General features: G+C 40.4%; 1 protein-coding gene across 1 annotated transcript in view; it reads left to right on the top strand.

Annotated features, from left to right (window-relative positions):
- LOC5578284 (pikachurin) overlaps nucleotides 1-24537 on the top strand; it is a 783038-nt gene that overhangs the window by 674950 nt on the left and 83551 nt on the right. Inside the window, exons 9-11 of the mRNA XM_021842555.1 lie at nucleotides 7847-8036; nucleotides 15811-15947; nucleotides 16892-16969. Of these exons, the coding sequence (XP_021698247.1) occupies nucleotides 7847-8036; nucleotides 15811-15947; nucleotides 16892-16969 (405 nt within the window). The remainder of the gene's footprint in view (nucleotides 1-7846; nucleotides 8037-15810; nucleotides 15948-16891; nucleotides 16970-24537) is intronic.

Raw genomic sequence — 24537 nt, 5'->3', positions numbered from 1 at the left:
TCCCCCAAATTCGGAACAACTGACCACGATAGGCGGCACTCTTTGCTTCCTCACTTGAATCAAAGAGCCTGGGCTAGAGGCTGCTTCGATTTGGTGTTCGGAAAATTTGTCTAGAGCATCGAACTGATTGCTCATTTCAATACAATTATTCATTTCACCCTTGGAAGAAACTTCGCATTCCGGGGAAGCGTCCTTTCTTCCATTCTTGCCACGTGTAGTGACAGTTTTAAAACCCACTTTTTTGGAAGGAAGAAGTAAATTCAGAGATTCACCCTTCCTTTTGTTTGTTGTTGATACCATGTTTAGTTAATAAACGAAAGAAGACGTGACCTTCGAGAGGTTTTTTCCCAAGACGGTGTCCAAGAAGGATTTTTTAAAAAGGGATGCATATTTCAAGGATGTGTTATACTACGCAAACATTAGTCTACATAATAGCTTTCTTTTCTACTAATAGACCATCTTGATCGAACCATGATTTCTCAATATTTCGACTTTGTCCGGTATTGGGTGCTGTCCGGCACTGGGGGATCTCCCCCTACAAATGCGAAAATGGCAACTTTGGCAAAGAAAGCTCTCAGTTATAATAACTGTGGAAGTGCATAAGAACACTAAGCTGAGAACCAGGCTCTGTTCCAGTGAGGACGTTAATTTCAAGAAGAAAAAGAAGACATAAAGTGCCAACACACAACAGGCTGAAGCTTCTTGTACCCTACTGTAAAAAAAACCCTGGTGGCATATTTTCGAATCAACCAGCTCGAACAATGATAGCCTTTGACTAACTGAATAATTTTGCAGAAGACGCCATCTTTCGAAGTGGCTTGGCTCCTAAGCAGGGTTGGGAAAAATCTTGAAATTCACTCTACAGTAGCCAAGCAAAGCCAATCACAGTCAGCGAAGCCAGTGAAACTCACGCCCATCGCTGCTGTAGGCAAAAAGCCTTGAAAATAGCAAAACACCCGTTGCTAAGGGCAACCTAGAATTACTGTGGGAATATGTTCTATTTCCCGCTGCATTTCCCGCATTTAGAGCCTTCAATGACACTCATGATATAGAAAATTCGTGTACCCAACATAGGCTACTTGATGAGATTCATGTTTTAGAACTACTGTACTGGGAGAGCTACGTGATTTTCGCGAAAATTCAAGCCTTCTACTAGGGTAGGTGTACCAGTTATGGACATAGTGGTTCCCTATTTCGCCATACGTGATTACTTTAATGTCTTCAAATTTTGAAAACTTTTGTGTGTTGTAGTAGTTAGACTTAAGATATATCTTGATGTTATAACATTCAAAAAGAATTAAAATGTGAAAATTATCAAAATTTCACATGTGGCCAAATAGGGAACCACTATGGCCATAACTGGTACACTTTCCCTATTACCATTCCCATCATTGCTCCTAAGACATCTGCAAAATAAAACTCAGCTTTCAACATATCTTCCAATGCTCTTTCAGTTGCACTACACAGAAGGAAAAATCCATGTAAATTTCAGCGTAAAATCATGCACATAAAGGAAATGCCAGATTTTTCGCTAATTTACATGACACATCTTGTAATATTACATCAACATCATGTAAATTTATGTAAATTGTCGCGTAATCGGTTAGAGTCCATGGTAGATTACACGATATATAGCGGAAACTTACATGATGTCATTGTAATTTTACACGATGTGACGTGTAAATTTGCGACATATCTGGCATTCCCTTTATGTGCATGATTTTACGCAGAAATTTACATGGATTTTTCTTTCTGTGTAATGAAACAACATGGTTTGTTTGGAAGAAGTATGGAAAAACAGCAAGTCCCATAATGAAAAGTAATCGAATATCAGTCCCACTATAGATTTCCACACCGTTTAGTACGAAAACGAACCGTGTTTCGATCATTTTTATAATTTTCTTGGAAAATATCGTAGTAAACAGCAAATTATGAATGTTTCATTAAGATTTGAACATGTGCAAGTTCTCTGGAGTTTTTTGAATATTCGTATGGAGAACGAGTTCGGAAAGTTCACAGGCCATTTTCTCAATACCTACTATTTACAGATGGGACTGACTTGCGATTCACGGCAGACTAGCGGTGCCAAACTTTGAATAAACTGTCTCAAACAATGGTAGCCTTTGACTTACTGAACAACTTTGCCGAAGACGTAATTTTCCTAAGATGTCCGGATTCTGAGATAACTATAAAATAAAAGTTTCACATACACTAGCAACGCCTGGTGGCAAAAATTTGAAGTATCATGAATCAGAAATTTGGCTCAGGCGGCACGTCCCCGTACATAAGGGAGATTTGTGCTTGCACGTCATTGTCGTCTCATCACTTACACGATAGAAAGGATCATTGAAAGAGAGAGGATAGGAGTAAAGTGAAAAGAGTATAAATATCATAACAAGCACCCCAAATCGGATGATTCTATCGATTGCATTGGTTTTGATGATATTCGGGAATTATAGAAAATCAAACTAAAAAATAATTTGCATAACATCGGTTCTACTGATATAGAAATCTGTTGTTGAAGACGTTGATAAAAGAGCTTGAGTTCTTCGATAGAAGACGAGAAGAAATTTTATGAAAACTATAGTTAATCATAAAATTTTGCTTCCTAAGAAGTTCAACAGAGTCATCACCAATGCTGCAGAAGAAAGAGGATGTCCGTTCTCGTTCAGAATCGAGAGATTCTGGAAAACTATTCGATTCAGCACATCAGTTTGGTTCAATTGTTCATTCGCATTCCAAGGAACGCGTAAACAAACATTGTTTGTATAAAGAATGAACGGTACAAAAACGAATTTCAAATCATCAATTGCTATTTTGTTGATCACTAGGCGATCCAGGCGGCGTCTGTTAAAGAAAAACGTTTAAATCAGTAAGTAAATCATCCTTCCATGCTTTTGTAAAAAAAACCGTTCTGATATTTTATCTGAAAGCGCAATGACGATCGTGAATTACTAGCATTCCGAAAAAAGAGTTATATCTGCGGAAGCAGCTTTGTGGTTAAACTTTTTTCCGCTTTTCTTTGTATAGTTTTTCCCTCTAGAGGAACAACTAGTTGCATCACCAGTAGGTGAAGAAAAAGCCACTGGTAATTATTTGTCATCATTCTGTGTTCTCTCAAAAGCATGTTTAGTAGATGGTTTTGAGGAGGACTCGCTATAGGATTTCGAACTACCGCCATGTTAAAGAAGCTGTAGGGTCCAAAATGCCACTTTAAGGATTTGTGTCGTTTTCAACTAATGAGATTCATATTTTAACGTCATTCGAAGTCCTAACAGTAACATAACAATATTTGCTTGCTACCATCATGAAAACATTTCCCGAATTTGAGTTTTTTAACGAGTTTAAATTAGTGAATCTGTCACCCAACCAGCAGCAACAAAAACATTGTCATCTCCTGTTCTTATTGCAACAATTTTATTCCGCAATAATAGTTTATAACCACTTGAACAGAATATGACAATGATCGATCACCTCGGGCGCAGCGATTTTCTGGGCTTCGCTTTGTAATTTTCGAGAACTTTCTCCGTGTTGGTAAACATTGGCACATTATCGAACAGCATCCATAAAACAAATTTGGTTTTGTGATTGAAACATCTGCTTGATCGCGAGTTGAAAAGTTGCAACAATGTTGCACCCTGTGATTGTCATGATAATTTTGCATTTGATTGTATCCCAATCCGCAAGAGTTGGGACAAACGGATGTGAGCGAGCTTGCTTTCTTGTTTGTTTTTCATCTGTTTTGATGACCATTTGATTCACTGGTTTAAATCGTGTAAAAAGGTTGGTTGAAAGATGGGGGTGGTTCAAAATGACCGATTGGATTGGGTAGAATGCCATTTATTATGTATTACTAGTAGTTAGCAACCAAGATTCTCCATGCGTTTTCCCTGTGGTATGAAAACGCTTATTCCTTCATGAAATCATCGGAAAACCTTAATATTTAGGCAAAAAAAGAAAAATAATGAATTTCACCGGAAAACAAAGGAAAAATCTATAAGTTTATGTCTAAGGGTTGTGGCGGCAACTCTTGGGTAAACATATTGTAAGTTCGGTCAATCGTTAGAAAATGCAGTTCACCGAAAATATATTTTTCTCGGTACCCATGCAAGATACACTGTTTCGGAAGTAGGGCGCATTAGAGCGCATCCGGATGCGAATCGAATGCACCACTTCCGAAGTTAGATATTTCGCATAGATTCTAAGAAAAATCCAACTTCGGCGAGAAACCGATTCTAACTTTTTACCGCGCCGACAATATTTTAACATCGTTTGGCAAAAAAATACAAATTGAAACGTTCTAGGAATGATTTTATGAGCCATGTTACCCCATCAGTGCGTCTTAGACCATGTTCCCCTATGGTATGGCATGATCGAGATGATCAGCCATCCAAGGCGTTCAAAAGAGAAAGATCGTCTGAGATCAGATAATCTCTTGACCCATTGGAAGTTTTAACTCACCAACACAATTAGTTGTAATGAGAATAAGGAAAATGCGAGAGTCTTTCCAATGTCGAATAAAGATATTCGCAGTGCATACTACTTTCCACATTCGCATACATACCTAGGATAGTATCCAAGAAAAAATATTTAAGGTGAAGATGAATCGAAGCTAAATCTCAAATGTTCAAGAACACAAATATAAAGAACAGGACAACCTATTACACTAAAAAAATGATCATAATAAATCTTCGAGCTGTTTAGTAGAATACTTACAAGTAGATGAAAACACCGGATTTAGTACTATACCATTTAATTCCACTAGAGTTTGTATTCTTTGAAAAATACGCGTATTTCGACCTCAACTGTAAGGTCGTCTTCATGATCTTAATGATCAGGATCTAGAGATACCGTATGTTACAAAGGATACATTCTTATCCCTCAAGGTTTATATATTTCAAGTTAGAAAATGCGCCTCTTCTGGCCAAGTCCACAACTAAAAGTATCATCCTCAACTCTTAAAGGTAAATCGTACTGAGTACTGAAAATTCACCGAAGATATTTCTTCTAACGCAAACGCGATATTCAACAGTCCCAAATTGATGAAATCTCGTAAGCGTTGAAAATATTTACATTCTTACTTACTATGAATTCCCATTCAATTAGGTCACCAGAAGGTAGCCCTTGATCTCAAGATCTAGACTATGGTATTTCTGAAGACGGCATTGCCTTCAGCATTCCTAATTAAGTAGTCAGCGATATTTCGGTGCTTAAGACTAAAAATATTCCGCAGAGTAATCGAAATGTTTTAAAATATTATATAAGTGAAATTTTAACCTTCCGATTATGAAAATGTAGCTCAAATGTCGAGAAAAAAACCGTTGTTCATTCGATTTTTTTCGATTCCAATGAACAGCTTGAAGATTTATAATCATTTTTAAATAGTAAATAACTATACCTCAAGCAATGCTCAATAGCTTACCAATACCTCACTGAAGTATTTTTTATACCTTTACACATGTTTAACATGTGTGTTTTGATACCACAATAAAACCAAATTGTGATGTGGACAATACCTTGATTACTGTACAGTACTTAATTCTGATATAATCCCAAAAATGGTATGAAATAAATACATCCTAGGAATGCATTCCTGCTCGGGAAGACACCCAAGCGCAACGAACCCGTAATCGGAATCTCTCTGCTAGAATTGATAGTGTTGTCGATCGGAAATCCGCCTTGGTGCAGTGCATTTTCCGGTTTGAAGGTCTATTAAGCTGCACGCACGCAGGTCAGAGATGCACCCAGCTCGGGAATGGATTTTCTTCTCAATTGAATGATGATGGAATGCGTGCTCGAGCTGCGAGCCACCGGAATCCAGATCGGATTACAGATTGATGAGTAGCACCGGCACCGCAGATCATTACGCACTCTTTGATGTATTGAGTGCCGGTGCGAAGTGCATTCCCGAAAACCGATGCACTCGGCCGGTATGTGCTCCAGGATAATGGACAGCTTTTAGTCCGTATTTGTTTCGTGAGTGTTATGTAGGTGGAGAGCGTTTTGTGACCCTGCCTTGCTGCTTTCACGAGGTACAATAATGTTTGATGATGATGGTGCTTAATTAGTTGCAAATAGGTACTTTGGTAATTAATTAGCACAAAGACCGTCCGTAAATGCAGGGATAATTGGTCGCCATGTCATATGATCGAAATCTGGCTTTAAGCGCGATTTATTATGCTTTAACTTATGATTTCAGGTACACTAATGTCTCCATTGACGTAAAATTCATCTACGTAAATTTCATTTACATTTACACATTACGTAAACAGAATTTGTGCACATTCATCTCAAAACATGAAGGATCTTAACATTATGAGCCTGTATAGGTTTTACCATTGTGAGCAATGTTCTGAAAGATCACTCGTTACGCTTATATATTTGATGATCTGTATTCTAAACAAACCTGGAAAACCTTGAAAGTCGTTGTACTAGGTTCTTCATAGAATGCAACTAGGTGTATCCTTAATCAAAATCCTTTTACAAATCACTGATAACGTTTGTCAGATATACACAGGCTTGAACTCAAATGAGTTCTTGTATAACATTAAAAAAATATTGAACTTAAAACTTGACAGAATATATTTTCATGAGCTTCTATGAGTATAAATGTTGTTCATGAACCTTCAAGAGATCACTGGCTACCAACGCTGGTAGATCTGAAGACCTGATACCATTTAATTCATTTACGTACGGGGAGTAATGTGAATGCAGATTTCAGTGTACCAGAATTCAATACCGTACTGTATCATTCGAAAGAGATTACATCTCAATTCGGAAAAACCACACAATATAATCATCAGCGCAATGCAACCTGAACATAAGATATTCATAGCATCCTATAGCCACCATTATCAGCTCGGTACATCTATTGAAATATCACCGTTGAAGCTTGCCTTCATCATCCTCGTCGAGATCTGCATCGAAGGGATGCTACCTTACCGGAGCCATCAGCGTTTCGGCGTATTCCAATCTCATCGTTTGGAGTTAATTGAACTATTCGTGTAATCCACAGAGCAAACATAATTAAAATCTCATTGTTTCCACACCATGGTCGTGTTCGTCCTGGAGCACAAGAGTCACTTGGCACCCAACCAAGCCACTGCCACTGCTCCAGTGGAATACTGGTGTGGTTGGTCGATGATGAAATGGCTCGCCTTCGTTGGATACCACTGGGAACCGGTGTTCGCATCGATAGAAAAGGGTGCTAACCTGAAACTATCACCAGCACCATCATCATAAAGCAAATACTATGTGTATGACTTACTGCGCTATAAATAATGGAAAACTGGATGCGAAGGACTCGCAATGTACAACATGTAAAGATACTGTTAGAAGATGGGATGCACTCTGAAGACTTGATGTAGTAATAAATTAACATATTTGTTGTGAATTGTTAATCGGAGACTCGCTGTAAGCAAATTCTTTGTGGTTCTGGATCTAGATCTAGATTTTTTATCAAACTGATTGCTTACAACAATGTAATCAGAAAACGTATAGCAAAAAAGCTACAATCAGAAGTTTTCAAGGATTTTCTAAAAGTTTCCAGTTGTTCTTATGGAATTCCCAAAATATTCTCAGGAGTTTCGAGACTCTTTGAATTGAAGTAGACATCTCAATGAGAAGCTTTTACTTTGACCCCATCTTTCTCTACATAATCGCAGCGATGTGGTCACGTATCCGTCATCAGTTACAATTTATTTCAATTCTATTTTACAAATCTTCCAGAATATTGTATATTACAAAATTGTGGTCAACTCACTTAACTTCTCTTCGCAAATTTAACTGCAAGACAGTATTCATCGAATAATTTAATATCTTTATTCTAAATTCTATTTCATTGCAGGGTCTCTTCTCCCGAATCACTTTCCGGGAGCCGGTATTCCTCGGAGGATTTGGCAACATCACAGGCCTGGATAAGAAGCTTCCCGTCACCAATGGCTTCACCGGGTGCATACGAAAGTTTGTCGCCAACGAGCATGACTACAATTTCCATCCGGTGCCACTCGGTGACGTTTCCCGGGGTTTCGATATCCGTAAGTATGAATTATTTGATGTCATTAGAGTTCCTCTTTAACCTTTTCAAAACTAAAAAAATATTATAATAAATCTTCGAGCTGTTTGGTAGAATGACTATAAGTAGATAAAAAAACCGAATTCAGTACTATACCATTTAATTCCACTAGAGTTTGTATTCTTTGACAGATACGCGTATTTCGACCACAACTGTAAGGCCGTTTTCAGTGTCGTGTACTCGTAAGTTGAGTCTAGTACACGACACTGAAGACGGCCTTACAGTTGAGTAGAGTTGCGCGGGCTCATGGTTCATTCTTCGCCGCCACACACAATTTTCTTGATCTTGCTGTGATTCTCAATTTACTTTAATAAAACGCAGTTAGTTGTTCAATTGCTATCACTTCTGCTTTGTAAGCAGAAGGTCATGAGTTCAATCCCAAGCCCGTCCATTTAATCGTACTCTGTAGTTGTGTATATCGCTTACTTCTTTCTCTCAATACATATCTCAGCAATCGTTAGAACCAGAAACGGACTAGAAACCTATTCCCTTACATTCGAAGTGTGTGTGTGGATAGTGGATGCAAAAGTGTCTGCTCTTTAACAAGAGCTGTTTTTCAAGTGAATCTGCGGTGCACTAACTTCGTGCTACACAGTGTTGTGGTTCTGTCATATGGTGGTCAAATGATTTGATGGAGTTTAAAACAGATGTGTTATTTTTGTCAGTGAAAATCCTGAAAATTTGTTTGTCAAACTTGCAAAACCAATGGCGGAAGAGAATGTTGTGCGATACAACCGTTGCACAGCGGTTCGATCTAGAACAAATGTCGGACAAAACCTCAAACTCTCACTAAAGTAGCTGAAATCATATATATGACATATTTTATGCCATATTGAACTATTTTAGACTTTTATTTTCGATTTTTTATTGTTTTGGACTGATAATTAGAATATTCAGGTTTGTACAATAAATTTTCAACTTTTCCAATCTTCCATTTAAAATGGTCAACTTAGGCAAGCTGGTTCGCAGTTATTTATTGACGGATTGAAATGAAATTTTCACAGCATGCCAGGCATTTCTTGAATTTCAACATATATTTTTGAGTATTTTTTCCATGCACAACTCCAATAGTAGAAACAACTAGACTGAAGCGCAACTTTTGACAAAAATATTAACTATTCAACCAAAGATATGGAAAAACAAATATAAGTTAATATGTTCATCTTGTCTTAATCACCACCTTATTTATTGAATGCGTCATTTTTCAAATTTGTAAAAAAAACGCTATGTTGAAATCGTGATTGAAAAACTCACTCAAAAATATATGTTGAAATTCATGTGACGTCTGAAAAAAAAATGTGAAAATTTCATGCACATTTGTCCATAAATATCTCATATCTAACCCTGCTTTTATGCAAGTATCATCTATTTAATCAGTTTCAGCATGATTTTCATGTCTTTAGCTTCAGTCTGTTATCATACTTGTTTTAACATCTAAAGCAAGTCCACGTAGGGAATGATTTTTCCAATTTGTTTCATTTTATCTGGAGGCTGCATGCTGAAGGAAAAAGTTTCGTTCAACCATGTTAATAAGCCGAGATAATTTGTGTTAATTTATTTAGTGACAGCTCAAATTTAATTTCAAGGTAGTCAATATCCTAATAATATCAAATAAAGTTAAAGACAATATTTAATTAAGGTATAACACCAGAATATTGCATACATAGGGGCCCAGAGAGTCCTAGCAGTAAACGCGCAGCTATTCAGCTAAACTAACCTGAGAATCGTGGGTTCGAATCCCACCAGTCGAGGGTCTTTTGGTAAAGTAAATTTTCTCGACTTGCTAGATCATAAAGTATTATCGTGCTTGCCAGACAATATACACATGCAAAAATGGTCAATCGGCAAAAAAGTCCTTAGTTGATAACTGCGGTAGTGGTCATAAGAACACCTGCCTTCTTAGAAGCAGGTTTTGCCCCAGTTGGGACGTAACGCCATAAATAAAAAGAAGAAGAGGAATATTGGACTTAGTTTTTTTGTTTCTTCTCGAGACGGGATGCAATTTATGACTACTGCGATTGCAATGCACGTACTAGCGTATTACTGGATTATTATTATTTAATTAGAATTGCACTCCGTACGCCTTCAAACGTGTTGAAAGTGGTCTATCGCAAGTTTTCGAAAAATAATTTGTACCCTACTTGGAAGCTCTTGTTTTTAGCTTTCGAATGAACTTATTCTTATCGTGGGCATTCGCAGGCTACTAAGGCAGCGTTCATTTATTACGTAACGCTAAAATTGGAAATTTTTGACTACTTTCCCCCCCCCCCCCTCCGTAACGCTTTTTGTATGAAAAATTTAAATTTTTTGTATGAGCCGTAACGCTTGAGCCTACTCCCCCCTCCCCCTAGAGCGTTACGTAATTTGTGGATGCCGCCTAATGTCTTATGGTACTTTTATAAAAAATAATGTTTTTGAACAGTTTTAACTTTAATTCACTTTGTATTAATTTAATGAAAAATTACAAACAACTTCGCTGAAGACACCATTGCGGCTTGAGCTTTCTTTAAATTCATAAATAGCTTGTGAAAAATGGATTACAAATATTAATTTTCTTGAAAAATCATGTCCACGGGCCACTCAAGCAGCTGTTTAAAATTGAAAATCTAATGAATCTGCTTCAAACTTCGGATTTCAACCATAGTATTGTTAAGGAAGTTCGGATAAAACAACTTTGATATTTGAGGTTTTGGCCGCCCTCGGACCATTGTGCAATGCGACAGAAAAGGACTAACGATTGGAAACTCGGTACGTGGAACTGTAAATCCTTCATCCATCCTTCATCGGAAGCACCCGCATACTCTCCGATGCATTGAAGGACCGCAAGTTCGACATCGTAGCGCTGCTGGAGGTTTGTTGAAAGGGTAATCATACCATGTACCAAGGCTGCGGCAACATACACGAGCTGGGAACAGCTTTCATCGTGTTGGGCGGTATGTCAAAACGCATGATCGGTTGGTAGCCGATCAATGAAAGAATGTGCAGGTTGAGAATCAAGGGCCGATTCTTCAATAACAGCATACTCAACGTGCACAGCCCAGATCAGACCGACAATTGGAAAGTTCAGTGACCACCGGCTGACGAACAAGAACGGCCTACGACTGGATTTTGCCGCCTCCAAGAATATGGCCATTCGTAGCACCTATTTCCAGCACAGCATTCCGTATCAGTACACCTGGAGATCACCTCAGCAGACAGAATCGCAAATCGACCACGTTTTGATCGATGGACGGCACTTCTCCGACATAACCGACGTCAGAACCTATCGTGGCGTAACACTGACTCCGACCACTACCTGATGATGTTGAAACTGCACCCAAAACTATCCGTCATCAACGATGTACGGTACCGACGCCCGCCTCGGTACAATCTAGCGCGACTGAAACAACCGGATGTCGCCAATTCGTACGCGCAGCATCTTGAGGCAGCGTTGCCGGATGAGGGCGAGCTCGATAGGGCCCCTCTTGAGGATTGCTGGAGGACAGTCAAAGCAGCCATTAACGACGCTGCCGAAAGCATTGTCGGATATGTGGAATAGAGCTCAAGAAACGATTGGTTTGACGAAGAGTTCCAGGAGGTTTTAGAGGAGAAGAATGCAGCGCGGGCTGCAATGCTGCAGCATGGTACGCGACAAAACGTGGAACGATACAGACTGAAGCGGAAATAGCAAACCCGCCTATTCCGGGACAAAAAGCGCCTCCTGGAAGAGGTGTAATGCCAAGAGATGGAGTTGCTGTACCGTTGTCAAGAAACGCGGAAGTTCCATCAGAAGCTCAACAGATCCCGCAAAGGCTTCATGCCGTGAGCTGAAATGTGCCGGGATAAGGATGGGAGCATCTTGACGGACGGACGCAAGGTGATCGAAAGGTGGAAGCAGCACTACGATGAACACCTGAATGGCGCAAAGAACACAGGCACAGAAGGTCAGGACAACGAAGGCGATGGCTACGTCAGAACAGCGGACAGTGGAAACCAACCAGCCCCCACGATGGGCGAAGTTAAGGATTTCATTCATCAGCTCAAGAAAAACAAGGCCGCTGGCAAGGATGGTATCGAAGCCGAGCTCATCAAAATGGGCCGGGACAGGTTGGCTACTTGTCTGCATCGGCTGATAGTCAGAATATTAGAAACGGAACAGCTACCGGAGGAGTGAAAGCAAGGCGTTATATGCCCTATCTACAAGAAGGGTGACAAATTGGCGTGTGAAAATTATCGTGCAATCACTATCCTAAACGCCGCCTACAAAGTGCTATCCCAGGTTCTCTTCCGTCGTCTTTCACCTATAGCAAACGAGTTCGTGGGAAGTTATCAAACAGGTTTCATCGACGGCCGCTCGACAACGGACCAGATCTTTTCCGTGTGGCAAATCCTCCAGAAATGCCGTGAGTATCAGGTCCCTACGCACCATTTGTTCATCGATTTCAAGGCGGCATACGACAGTATCGACCGTCTAGAGCTATGGAAGATCATGAACGAGAACATATTTCCCGGGAAGCTCACAAGATTGATTAGAGCAACGGGGGACGGTGTGCAAAACTACGTGAAGATCTCGGGCGAACACTCCTGTTCGTTCGAGTCTCGGTGGGGACTACGACAATGTGACGGACTTTTGTGCCTGTTGTTCAATATTGCGCTTGAAAGTGTCATGAGGACAGCCGGACTTAACAGTCGAGGCACGATTGTCACGAGATTCTAACAATTTGTTTGCTTCGCGGACAACATGGATGTTATTGGACTTCGTGGCCGAGCGGTTAGCGGCGTTAGTCGTATTGTCTGACGAAGCGTGGGTTCGATTCTCGCTCAGTGGAAACTTTTCGTCAAACGAAAAATTCTCCACTGGGCTACTGGATGTTCCTTGTTGTCCGTAGCCTAATGTTAGTGATTGTTCAGTCTGTGCAGCCTTTGGCTGAAGACGGTATGAATTGTCTTTTAAAATTTGAAACGGTGGCAGATTTGTTCACCCGCCTTAAACGCGAAGCAACAAGAGTCGGGCTAATGGTGAATGTGTCCAAAACAAAGTACATGCTGGTAGGTGGAAATGAGTGCGACAGGGTCCGCCTAGGAAGCAGTGTCACCATAGACGGGGATACCTTCGAGATGGTGGACGAGTTCGTCTACCTCGGATCCTTGTTGACGGATGACAACAATGTTAGTCGAGAAATATAAAGGAGCATCATCAGCGGACTACTATGGGCTCCAAAAGAAACTGCGGTCAAGCAAGATTCACCCCCGCACCAAATGCATGATGTACAAAACGCTCATAAGACCGGTAGTTCTCTACGGGCATGAGACGTGGATTATGCTCGAGGAGGACTTGCAAGCTTTTGGGGTTTTCGAACACCGAGTGCTAAGGACGATCTTCGGCGGCGTGCAAGAGAACGGCGTGTGGCGACGAAGGATGAACTCAAGTAACTCAACTCTACGGCGAACCCAGTATCGTGAAGGTAGCTAAAGCTGGAAGGATACGCTGGGCAGGGCATGTTCAAAGAATGCCGGAAAACAACCCTGTTAATATGGTGTTCGCTACGAATCCGGTCTGAACAAGAAGGCGTGGGGCGCAGCGAGCTAGGTGAATTGTACAGGTGCACCAGGACCTGGAGAGCGTGGGTCGCAGTCGAGGATGGAGAGAAGCAGCCATGAACCGAGTGAATTGGCGAAATAATGTTGGCGAAGTTTTCTCGAGATAAGTCATGTAAAACCAAATAAATAAAATAATATTAGTTAAAATGGTTATTCACCAGACTATTTTCAAACGAAATTTTATCTAGAGAAGGTTGACATGTTTTATTAGTGGCAACCTCCTTTATCATGGGCAACTTTGAGCATAATGTGGCTTCAGAAGCGCTTCGAAGAGATGTTGCTTGTAGACAAAAGAGTTTTATGCGAAGCTTTATAGAAAAGGGTATCCATATATATGAAAGCGTTATAAATGGACTAAACCTGAAAATGCTACTTAGGATTAGAATAAAAATCTCCAAAAGCGACTTCTCTCTCCCCTGAAGGCTTACGATGATCCTAAGATCTTCTGGGACGTGAGAGAGTGGTATGAGGTGAATGATGTAGATTTCGTGTCGAAAAATATGAACCTTCTAACTAAATACTCCGGAAAAGTGCCCAATAGAAAAATACTGTGCCATACCAAAGGCGCACTTTCTAAAACGTGTCAAAGTGTTGGAAATGTAGAAGTAATAAGGAAATCATGGGGTACTCCCTGGAAATTTGAAGATAATTGAATAAAAACTTGAATTTTGGGAATTGATGTTGTGTGTGCGGATGAAAAATGGTACATCCTTTATTGAAAATAAAAAAGAGCTGTTCACCCGCCTGGGACGCAAATCAACAAAAATACGACTGGTGACGAAAACAAAGTAGAGATATAGAGTATAGAGCCGGCTATGAACCCAGTAAATTGACAAAATTTCGCTAGCGAGGTTTCATCAGAGCAATTGATGTAGAACAAAATAAATGAAACAATCAATCATCGATATAACTCATTCGTTTGAAGAATCATCAACGATAGGGAAAACTATGATTCTCAGCGTACAACTTTAAGTCTTTCTCTACTTCAACTAAACAACTGCGCTAGTAAAACTTTGATTCGAAAATAACGTGAATTTCTCCCATTTTTCTCGCAACATCCAACAGCTGCCTTGTACGACATCATCCCGCAATTCTACAGCGCAGTGCCAGATGATAAGCGTTCATTACAGTCGAACAAAAAAAAACAATTTAACGGAATCGTGCATCTCCCGTCCACGGTTCACTCCGTTACAATTTAATTAAACGATAATTAATTTTAAACTTTTATCTCTCGCATCCTTTGCCCGTCCTTGGCTGGTTGCCGTCACCAGTTGGATATTCCATAATTCATATCGTTCTATGCGATTGTCCGACGTTTGCCCGAATGACGTTTTCCCGAATATACTCTTTTCCTGAATGTACGATATTCCCAAAAAAATTGTTATTTATTCTACATATTGAATGTTATTCTTGATTCTGCTGCCAAAAAGTTTTTAAAATGCTATCTAGTGTATATTATGATGGTAGTTTTGTATTTTTTATATAATCCATATGTACAGTGTACATTCTGTTTTGTACATTTATAACATTTGTCTTGACAAAGTATGTATAGATTGAATTTATCTTGATTTACCATAATTTATAGTCACATGCGTTGTTCCAAAGGTTTCATATCTGGGATGCACGTCGATCAAAACATTCTCCAAACAGTGTATTACCACAATCTTTGAGTATAACTAGGAAATAGCCAGACACTAATTATGAGAAATTTGAGTGAGAAAAATAAACAATTAATTTGTAGTGATAATTAACCATGCTGAATTTATTGTGCCATACCGATAATATTAATTTTCCAATTATAAACAAAGTCTAAAGAATGCTTTACAAAAACTTTCGGGGAAAAAGTACGTAAGGGGAACAGTTTATTTGGAAAATTGGTTTTCGGTTCAAAATCTTTCGGGAAATCTGTTTTCGAGGAAATGTCTGATAATCTTCTATGCAATTCTCTTCCCATTTTTCATTTCATGACTGAACCACCCACACGGAATTCCCTACTGTGTGCGCCCAACTATCAACCGATCGAATCTCGCGCGCCACAATGGAACAAAACGTGGCCCATAATTGGTGACCCCTGTGTACCGATGTGTCTATGTGGATGTGGATGCGGATAATGCCTGTTTGGGGTCACAAAAATCACATTCACACAACAACAACAGAGGAATGTGTCACCGATCGGTGCAGCCGGTACCCCTGTCAACATGGAGGCAAGTGTCTGCCCTCGGATGACGGTGCAATCTGTCTTTGTCCGCTGGGATTCGGCGGTGATTTATGCGAGATGAGACTGGATTTACAGGTATGTTGTTTCATTATTTTACGGTTTTAATTTTCGTTATCTACTAATGGGAATGGGAGAGGATTGTGTTAATGTACCATGACTGTTATGGTACCCAAATTGAAACTATTTCTATTTAATAATTTAGAGTATTAAAATAGAGTGATTCATTTACTGCACATAACTCCCAAGTCCCAATTAATCCCAAGTCTTCCAATAACTACAATTACAATTATAATTTTTCGTCGAAATATTTTTTTCAAATTCAGAGAGAAGCTTCTAGGATACAATATTTTCCAAAGAGTAGTTGCAGCATAAAGATCACTTTTCTCTTTAAAAAATTTTTTTAAACATACCCAGACTCATTATAATTGAGATTTCACACTGATTCATTTATGCGGGCTATCCATTCCTGCGGCAGGACAGCACTTGAAATTCGTTTTAAATGGCATTTACTTCCGTGTCATGGCAATTGTTTCATTCCGTTGCGGCTAACAATCGGTCATACATCCCCGGAGGATAGCCATCACTCTCCAATCAAGCCCGATCGCTTCCGTAAAATAATGACCGCACCAGGAAGCAGATGCTGGTTTAAATCTTTCACGATAATTGAACTTTATTTTATTTTTTCGAAATAAAACGCTGCATGAGAATCACTGCACAAAGCAGTCAAACTACGAGCAAGACACCGATAGCTTCAAATATTTGACGTAAATCTTACAGAGATTCAAACATTTATAATACTCTCTCAGAATTTCTCTACGTAATTGTAGTTTAGAACAAATGTTTGGACAGCTGTCGTCAGATCCCAGTCAAATACTTCACATCGTGTACTACTACAATTGAATAGGATAAAATAACCATTTTTTCCATAGGCCCAAATTTGGCCCAATTATGGTACAATCACATATAATACACGCTTCTTGACAAATGTGGATAAAACATTTATTTTATTTTTCCAATAGGTGCCTTCATTCAACGGATCATCCTACCTTCGGTTTCCTCCATTGGGAGACAGCTGTATTATCTGGTTTGAGCTTAAGGTAAGTGATATTTTGAATTGAATCAATTGAAATGTTAGTACTCAGACGAAAACAAAAGTTTTAGAGAAACATATCAAGAAAAATCTTTATGTTTGAGAAAATTGTTAAGTCGAAATGATAATTAGTTGAGCTTGATCATCATTAGACCATTTTTTTTCTTTGATTTGTTTTAACTTTTCAGTTGCCACGCGAATTTTTGTAACGCGAGAAGTCGCGCGTTGTATGCCGTGCAACACCCTTGGTTTTTCACGTTCAACATGAAATATCTCTTGATTAATACTCTGGTCTCTCTTCAAATGTCGAACAAATTTTTCGCCTTTACCTCGCGATCAAGATTAAATATAGAAAAACCATCTTCGAAAATTTTGTTTAGGAGGTCAAGGGATGGCATGCGGAGATTTCCGGTTTTGGAATTCCTCCACCAGACGCTGTGCTAGTGTGCATGAAAATTATGGTGAAGATGAATCGAAGCCAAAGTTAAATTTTTCAAGAGCACGGATCTGGACAACCAAACATCCGTTTAAGCTGAAAACTTAATCGATTGGTCATTAGCTGGTGGTGACCAATCGATTTGGGTTTCAGCTCAAACGAGTGTTTGGTTCTCCAGATCCGTGCTCTTGAAAATTTGAATTTTGGCTTCGATTCATCTTCACCTTATGTTTTGCAAGTATCTCGCCTAACCACTTAGAAGGATGGCGCCTTATTTGATCCAAAAAAATCGAGATTTAGCCACCAGGCGGCGCTTGTAAGCATGATTCCTGAAAACATAAGAGGATTAATTTTATATATTTAGTTTAAATCTAAACAGATAACACTGAATCTACAATTTCACGCCACAATACTCGGTTCGTGACCGCATCTCTCCATCCTAGGTTCTGCCCCACGCTCGTCAAATCGATACGCACTTGATCCGCCCAACTAGCTCGCTGCGCTCCACGCCTTCTTGTACCAACCGGATCCGAAGCGAACGGTGGTAGGTCATTTGGCATAAAGTCGTTTGGCATAAAGCCGTTTGGCATAAAGTCGTTTGGCATAATGGTCATTTGGCATAAAGTCGTTTGGCATAAAGTCGTTTGGCATAATGAGTCAGAAACCAAGAATTTCTCAATTTTCGTTTTTACGTTTCTATTGAATCTGAATACAAGGCTTGTTTTGGAGTCAATTGGTACAAAATGGCACTCTATTCAACAATCATTCGCTCTTGAATAAATTTAAGCATATTAGGAAAGTTATTGCCAATAGTATTTTATTATTTATCCAGAAACTACCCTTCTTTCATATATTAATTCTTCTTTTGAGTTTCGCTATTGGAACAAATTTTTGCACTGAAGATTTTTATATATTTAGCACAAATTTACCCTTCTATTTATTGTTCTATTTTTTCCTAAATATGATGTAACCATTATTATAGGTATGAAAACTGTTGATTTTAAATTTCAATAATTTTTTCCTTCTTTTATGCATAGGCTGTTCTTTGGAGCTATATTTTTTAAGTATTTTTGTATACAACTGACAAAAGGGCGGCAATCGATAACATTGATCTGCTTAAATTACCAGCAAAAAGAGAAATCGATTACTGCAGTTACTTTTCCCCGAATGTCGTTTCCCCGAATGCCATTTCCCGAATATCCCGTTTCCTCGACTAAGTAGCCCACTCCCCCGGAAAATTTTTAGCACCCATAATTGTCGTAACTATATACATTTCAGGGGGGTGAACGAACTGACCATCTAATATGCACGCTTCTTTATTTAATTGGCGGTTCTTTCAAGTTTTACCCTCTTCAGCATATTTGCCAACATGTGTATAACCGAGAATGACAGAATACTTCCTTCTTTTGACTGTTTATCGTTCTTTCTCGTCACCACTTTTCGGGGGGACCAGTCATTGCCGCAATAATTTTTGGCGTCAATTCTTGTATTGGTTTAATTGTAAATTTTGCCTTCTTTTAAAAATAGGCTGTTCTTTATGTTTATACCGTTATAAATTTTATTATTTAGAAAAGCTAATTGTGAACCATTTTTATTATCAATTCTTGCCAGATGTGTTGTTGAAATTATAATTATTTCAGAACCTGTCAATATTCAATATATACTTTTTTTGGGGCAAACGCGTGATCTCCTTACGAGATATGCTGGAAAATATATTATTTCAATCACAAATTTTCCCTTTTGTCGAGAATAGACGGTGTTTTTGATGTACACTTCCAAAATTAGAATTAATATTGAACCGTTGAAAAGTTTTGCCACAAATTTTCTTTTTAAGCTGTGTTGTTCATTTAAGCTGTCCTGTGAAAAGATTTTTTTTACGTTAGAGTCTGAAACATTTTAAACGAAAAATAATCTGCTCTCGTATAAAGGCTATTTTTGCATTAAGTCGCATTAATAGATCTTTTGATTAGAGCTTTTGATATTTTGCAAAATAAAAATCATTCTTTTATCAAGTAATTTTCAGCGAGTGTTACGTCCAAACTGGGACAGAGCTTGATATGCAGCGAAATATTCTATGAGCGTTCCCTTGATGAATGACTGCGAACTTTCCTTGCCAATTTGATGTTTTCAAATATGTATACCGCAACAAGCTCAAGGGTACTCTATGTTCTGAGCTGTAGAGACCCGTCACGAGTTTTATTTAGTAATGCTCTATAATATCACAACATTTTTTGAAATTCTTAGCTCGGATAATCTCTGAACGGACACTACGCTTGTTTAGAACCTACCAAATTTTTTTGCTGTGGGCTCGGTGGTGTTGATCTCGGTAAAAGCTTAAAAAATGCCGATATTTATTTCAAGTCAATCATTATGCCAAACGGCCATTATGCCAAATGACCATTATGCCAAACGACCATTATGCCAAACGACTTTATGCCAAACGGCTTTATGCCAAACGACCTTATGCCAAATGACTTTATGCCAAACGGGGTACAATCAAGCGAACACCATCTTTGCAGGGTTGGTGTCCGGTATTCTTGCAACATGCCCTGCCCATCGTATCCTTCCAGGTTTGGCCACCTTCTGGATACTGGGTTCACCGAAGAGTTGAGCGAGCTCGTTGTTCATCCTTCGCCGCCACACACCGTTCTCCTGCACATCACCAAAGATCGTCCTAAGCACCCGACGATCGAAGACTCCAAGTGCTTGCAAGTACTCCTTGGGCGTCGTTCATGTTTCATGCCCGTAGAGGACTACCGGCCTAATGAGCGTTTTGTGCATGGTACATTTGGTGTGGGTGTGATTTTTTTTTGTCCGAGGCTTCTTGTGGAGGCCATTGTAGGCCCGACTTCCACTGATGATGCGCTTCCGAATAACGTTATTGTCAGCCGCCAGCAAGGATCCAAGGTAGACGAACTCGTCGACCACCTCGAACGTATCCCCGTCTATCGTATCGCTGCACAGTGGTACCGCCCATAGGTCATAAATCGAAAAACAAAATGTCTTGGTTATTACTCCTTTACCTTTTCATGGATCAATTATGATCTCAAGATTGTAAAAACAGAAACATTATAGACGTTTCTGTATGATATGCATAGTAAAGCTAGGAATGATTGAGTGTATTTTTCATGTGTAAAAAATACGTTATAAATTAAGCGATTTCAGCACTTTGTTTATTGTCTTCGCAAGTCAGAATAAAATGATTTTTCAATCAGTTAAGATTACAGGACATTAGTACAGATGTATATTTATCACTTCCGATACGTTTTAGAGTTTTATTTGACATCTAGGAGTCAGTATTGATGTGGGTAATGAGGATAGAAATATACTCACTTCGTAACTACATCCCTTTATTTGAAGTACGTTTTTATATATGTTCTTAATCACATTTAACACCCAAAAGGCCAAGGTAATTTCGGTACCAAATTTTCAAATTGAAAAATTCATAACTCAGGTGAATTTCAACCGATCTTTATGAAAATTGGAGACAAGGTCCAGTTTTTATTCTAGTTTTGATCAAACGGATGGTATGGACCGAAATGCGGATGGTTCCGGATTTATTCCAGATTCCCTTGGGGTACCTAGCTTAAGCCATTTGGGGTATTTCAATCAAAACTATTTTTTTCTCTATGGAATCACATGGAACCATTATTATAAATCGAAGCGTTATCAATGGTGATTCTAACAGAGAATATTCTGAATTTCTAGAGAACCTCCGGATGTTCCGAGGACCTCTGGAGTGCCCCGGGGGAACCAGAAATATGGACACTTGCATTTTTACCTAGAAACATGCCTTGCGACAGCTCATTCTTCATGATTTCTCATAACTAGATGTCCCGTTACTGCTAAAAGGGTCTTGGACCAGTTTGGCCACTTCCGGAACCTCCGGGGTGCCCCAGCGGAATCCGTCATAGAGGACATTGTCAATTTTATTCCAAACCACATCGTGTGACAGCTCATTCTTTATGATTTCTCAAAACCAAATGCCCTGTTACTGTAAAATGGTCATTGGCCACTTTGGCCGCTTCTGGAACCCCTGGGGTACCCCGGCAGAACCTGTAGTAGGGGACAATCCCGGTTTTGCTCAAAAGTGCATCATGCGACTGCTCATTTCCGGAACATCCGGGATGCCCTAGTGGAACCAGTAGTAGAAGACATTGTCAATTTTATTCCAAAACACATCGTGTGACACCTCATATTTTTTTGATTTCTCATAACGAGATGTCTCATTACTGCGAAAAGGGTCTTGGACCAGTTTGGCCACTTCCGGAACCTCCGGGGTGCCCCAGCGGAACCCGTCATAGAGGACATTGTCAATTTTATTCCAAACCACATCGTGTGACAGCTCATTCTTTATGATTTCTCAAAACCAAATGCCCTGTTACTGTAAAATGGTCATTGGCCACTTTGGCCGCTTCTGGAACCCCTGGGGTACCCCGGCAGAACCTGTAGTAGGGGACAATCCCGGTTTTGCTCAAAAGTGCATCATGCGACTGCTCATTTTTCATGATTTCTCTTGCATAGGCTATCAATCGGCATAAAAACAGTTATTGGCCACTTTGGCCTCTTCTGGAACCCCTGGGGTACCCCGGCGGAACCTGTAGTAGGGGACAATCCCGGTTTTGCGCAAAAATGCATCATGCGACTGCTAATTTTTCATGATTTCTCTTGAATAGGCTATCAATCGGCATAAAAACAGTCATTGGCCACTTTGGCCTCTTCAGGAACCCCTGGTGTACCCCGGCGGGACCTGTAGTAGGGGACAATCCCGGTTTTGCTTAAAAGTGCATCATGCGACTGCTCATTTTTCATGATTTCTCTTGCATAGGCTATCAATCGGCATAAAAACAGTCATTGGCCACTTTGGCCTCTCCTGGAACCCCTGGGGTACCCTGGCGGAACCTGTAGTAGGGGACAATCCCGGTTTTGCTCAAAAGTGCATCATGCGACTGCTCATTTTTCATGATTTCTCTTGCATAGGCTATCAATCGGCATAAAAACAGTCATTGGCCACTTTGGCCTCTTCTGGAACCCCTGGGGTACCCCGGCGGAACCTGTAGTAGGGGACAATCCCGGTTTTGCGCAAAAATGCATCATGCGACTGCTCATTTTTCATGATTTCTCTTGAATAGGCTATCAATCGGCATAAAAACAGTCATTGGCCACTTTGGCCTCTTCTGGAACCCCTGGGGTACCCCGGCGGGACCTGTAGTAGGGGACAATCCCGGTTTTGCTTAAAAGTGCATCATGCGACTGCTCGTTTTTCATGATTTCTCTTGCATAGGCTATCAATCGGCATAAAAACAGTCATTGGCCACTTTGGCCTCTCCTGGAACCCCTGGGGTACCCCGGCGGGACCTGTAGTAGGGGACAATCCCGGTTTTGCTTAAAAGTGCATCATGCGACTGCTCATTTTTCATGATTTCTCTTGAATAGGCTATCAATCGGCATAAAAACAGTCATTGGCCACTTTGGCCTCTTCTGGAACCCCTGGGGTACCCCGGCGGGACCTGTAGTAGGGGACAATCCCGGTTTTGCTTAAAAGTGCATCATGCGACTGCTCGTTTTTCATGATTTCTCTTGCATAGGCTATCAATCGGCATAAAAACAGTCATTGGCCACTTTGGCCTCTCCTGGAACCCCTGGGGTACCCCGGCGGGACCTGTAGTAGGGGACAATCCCGGTTTTGCTTAAAAGTGCATCATGCGACTGCTCGTTTTTCATGATTTCTCTTGCATAGGCTATCAATCGGCATAAAAACAGTCATTGGCCACTTTGGCCTCTCCTGGAACCCCTGGGGTACCCCGGCGGGACCTGTAGTAGGGGACAATCCCGGTTTTGCTTAAAAGTGCATCATGCGACTGCTCATTTTTCATGATTTCTCTTGCATAGGCTATCAATCGGCATAAAAACAGTCATTGGCCACTTTGGCCTCTTCTGGAACCCCTGGGGTACCCTGGCGGAACCTGTAGTAGGGGACAATCCCGGTTTTGCTTAAAAGTGCATCATGCGACTGCTCATTTTTCATGATTTCTCTTGCATAGGCTATCAATCGGCATAAAAACAGTCATTGGCCACTTTGGCCTCTCCTGGAACCCCTGGTGAACCCCGGCGGGACCTGTAGTAGGGGACAATCCCGGTTTTGCTTAAAAGTGCATCATGCGACTGCTCATTTTTCATGATTTCTCTTGAATAGGCTATCAATCGGCATAAAAACAGTCATTGGCCACTTTGGCCTCTCCTGGAACCCCTGGGGTACCCCGGCGGAACCTGTAGTAGGGTACAATCCCGGGTTTGCTCAAAAGTGCATCATGCAACTGCTCATTTTTCATGATTTCTCTTGCATAGGCTATCAATCGGCATAAAAACAGTCATTGGCCACTTTGGCCTCTTCTGGAACCCCTGGGGTACCCTGGCGGAACCTGCAGTAGGGGACAATCCCGGTTTTGCTTAAAAGTGCATCATGCGACTGCTCATTTTTCATGATTTCTCTTGCATAGGCTATCAATCGGCATAAAAACAGTCATTGGCCACTTTGGCCTCTCCTGGAACCCCTGGTGTACCCCGGCGGGACCTGTAGTAGGGGACAATCCCGGTTTTGCTTAAAAGTGCATCATGCGACTGCTCATTTTTCATGATTTCTCTTGAATAGGCTATCAATCGGCATAAAAACAGTCACTGGCACCTTTGGCCTCTCCTGGAACCCCTGGGGTACCCCGGCGGAACCTGTAGTAGGGTACAATCCCGGGTTTGCTCAAAAGTGCATCATGCAACTGCTCATTTTTCATGATTTCTCTTGCATAGGCTATCAATCGGCATAAAAACAGTCATTGGCCACTTTGGCCTCTTCTGGAACCCCTGGGGTACCCTGGCGGAACCTGCAGTAGGGGACAATCCCGGGTTTGCTTAAAAGTGCATCATGCGACTGCTCATTTTTCATGATTTCTCTTGCATAGGCTATCAATCGGCATAAAAACAGTCATTGGCCACTTTGGCCTCTCCTGGAACCCCTGGGGTACCCCGGCGGGACCTGTAGTAGGGGACAATCCCGGGTTTGCTCAAAAGTGCATCATGCAACTGCTCATTTTTCATGATTTCTCTTGCATAGGCTATCAATCGGCATAAAAACAGTCATTGGC

This window comes from Aedes aegypti, chromosome 2 (assembly GCF_002204515.2).
Source record: "Aedes aegypti strain LVP_AGWG chromosome 2, AaegL5.0 Primary Assembly, whole genome shotgun sequence".
NCBI lineage: Eukaryota > Metazoa > Arthropoda > Insecta > Diptera > Culicidae > Aedes > Aedes aegypti.
The sequence above is the reverse complement of the archived record's forward strand: the minus strand, read 5'-3'. Positions and strand labels throughout refer to the sequence as shown.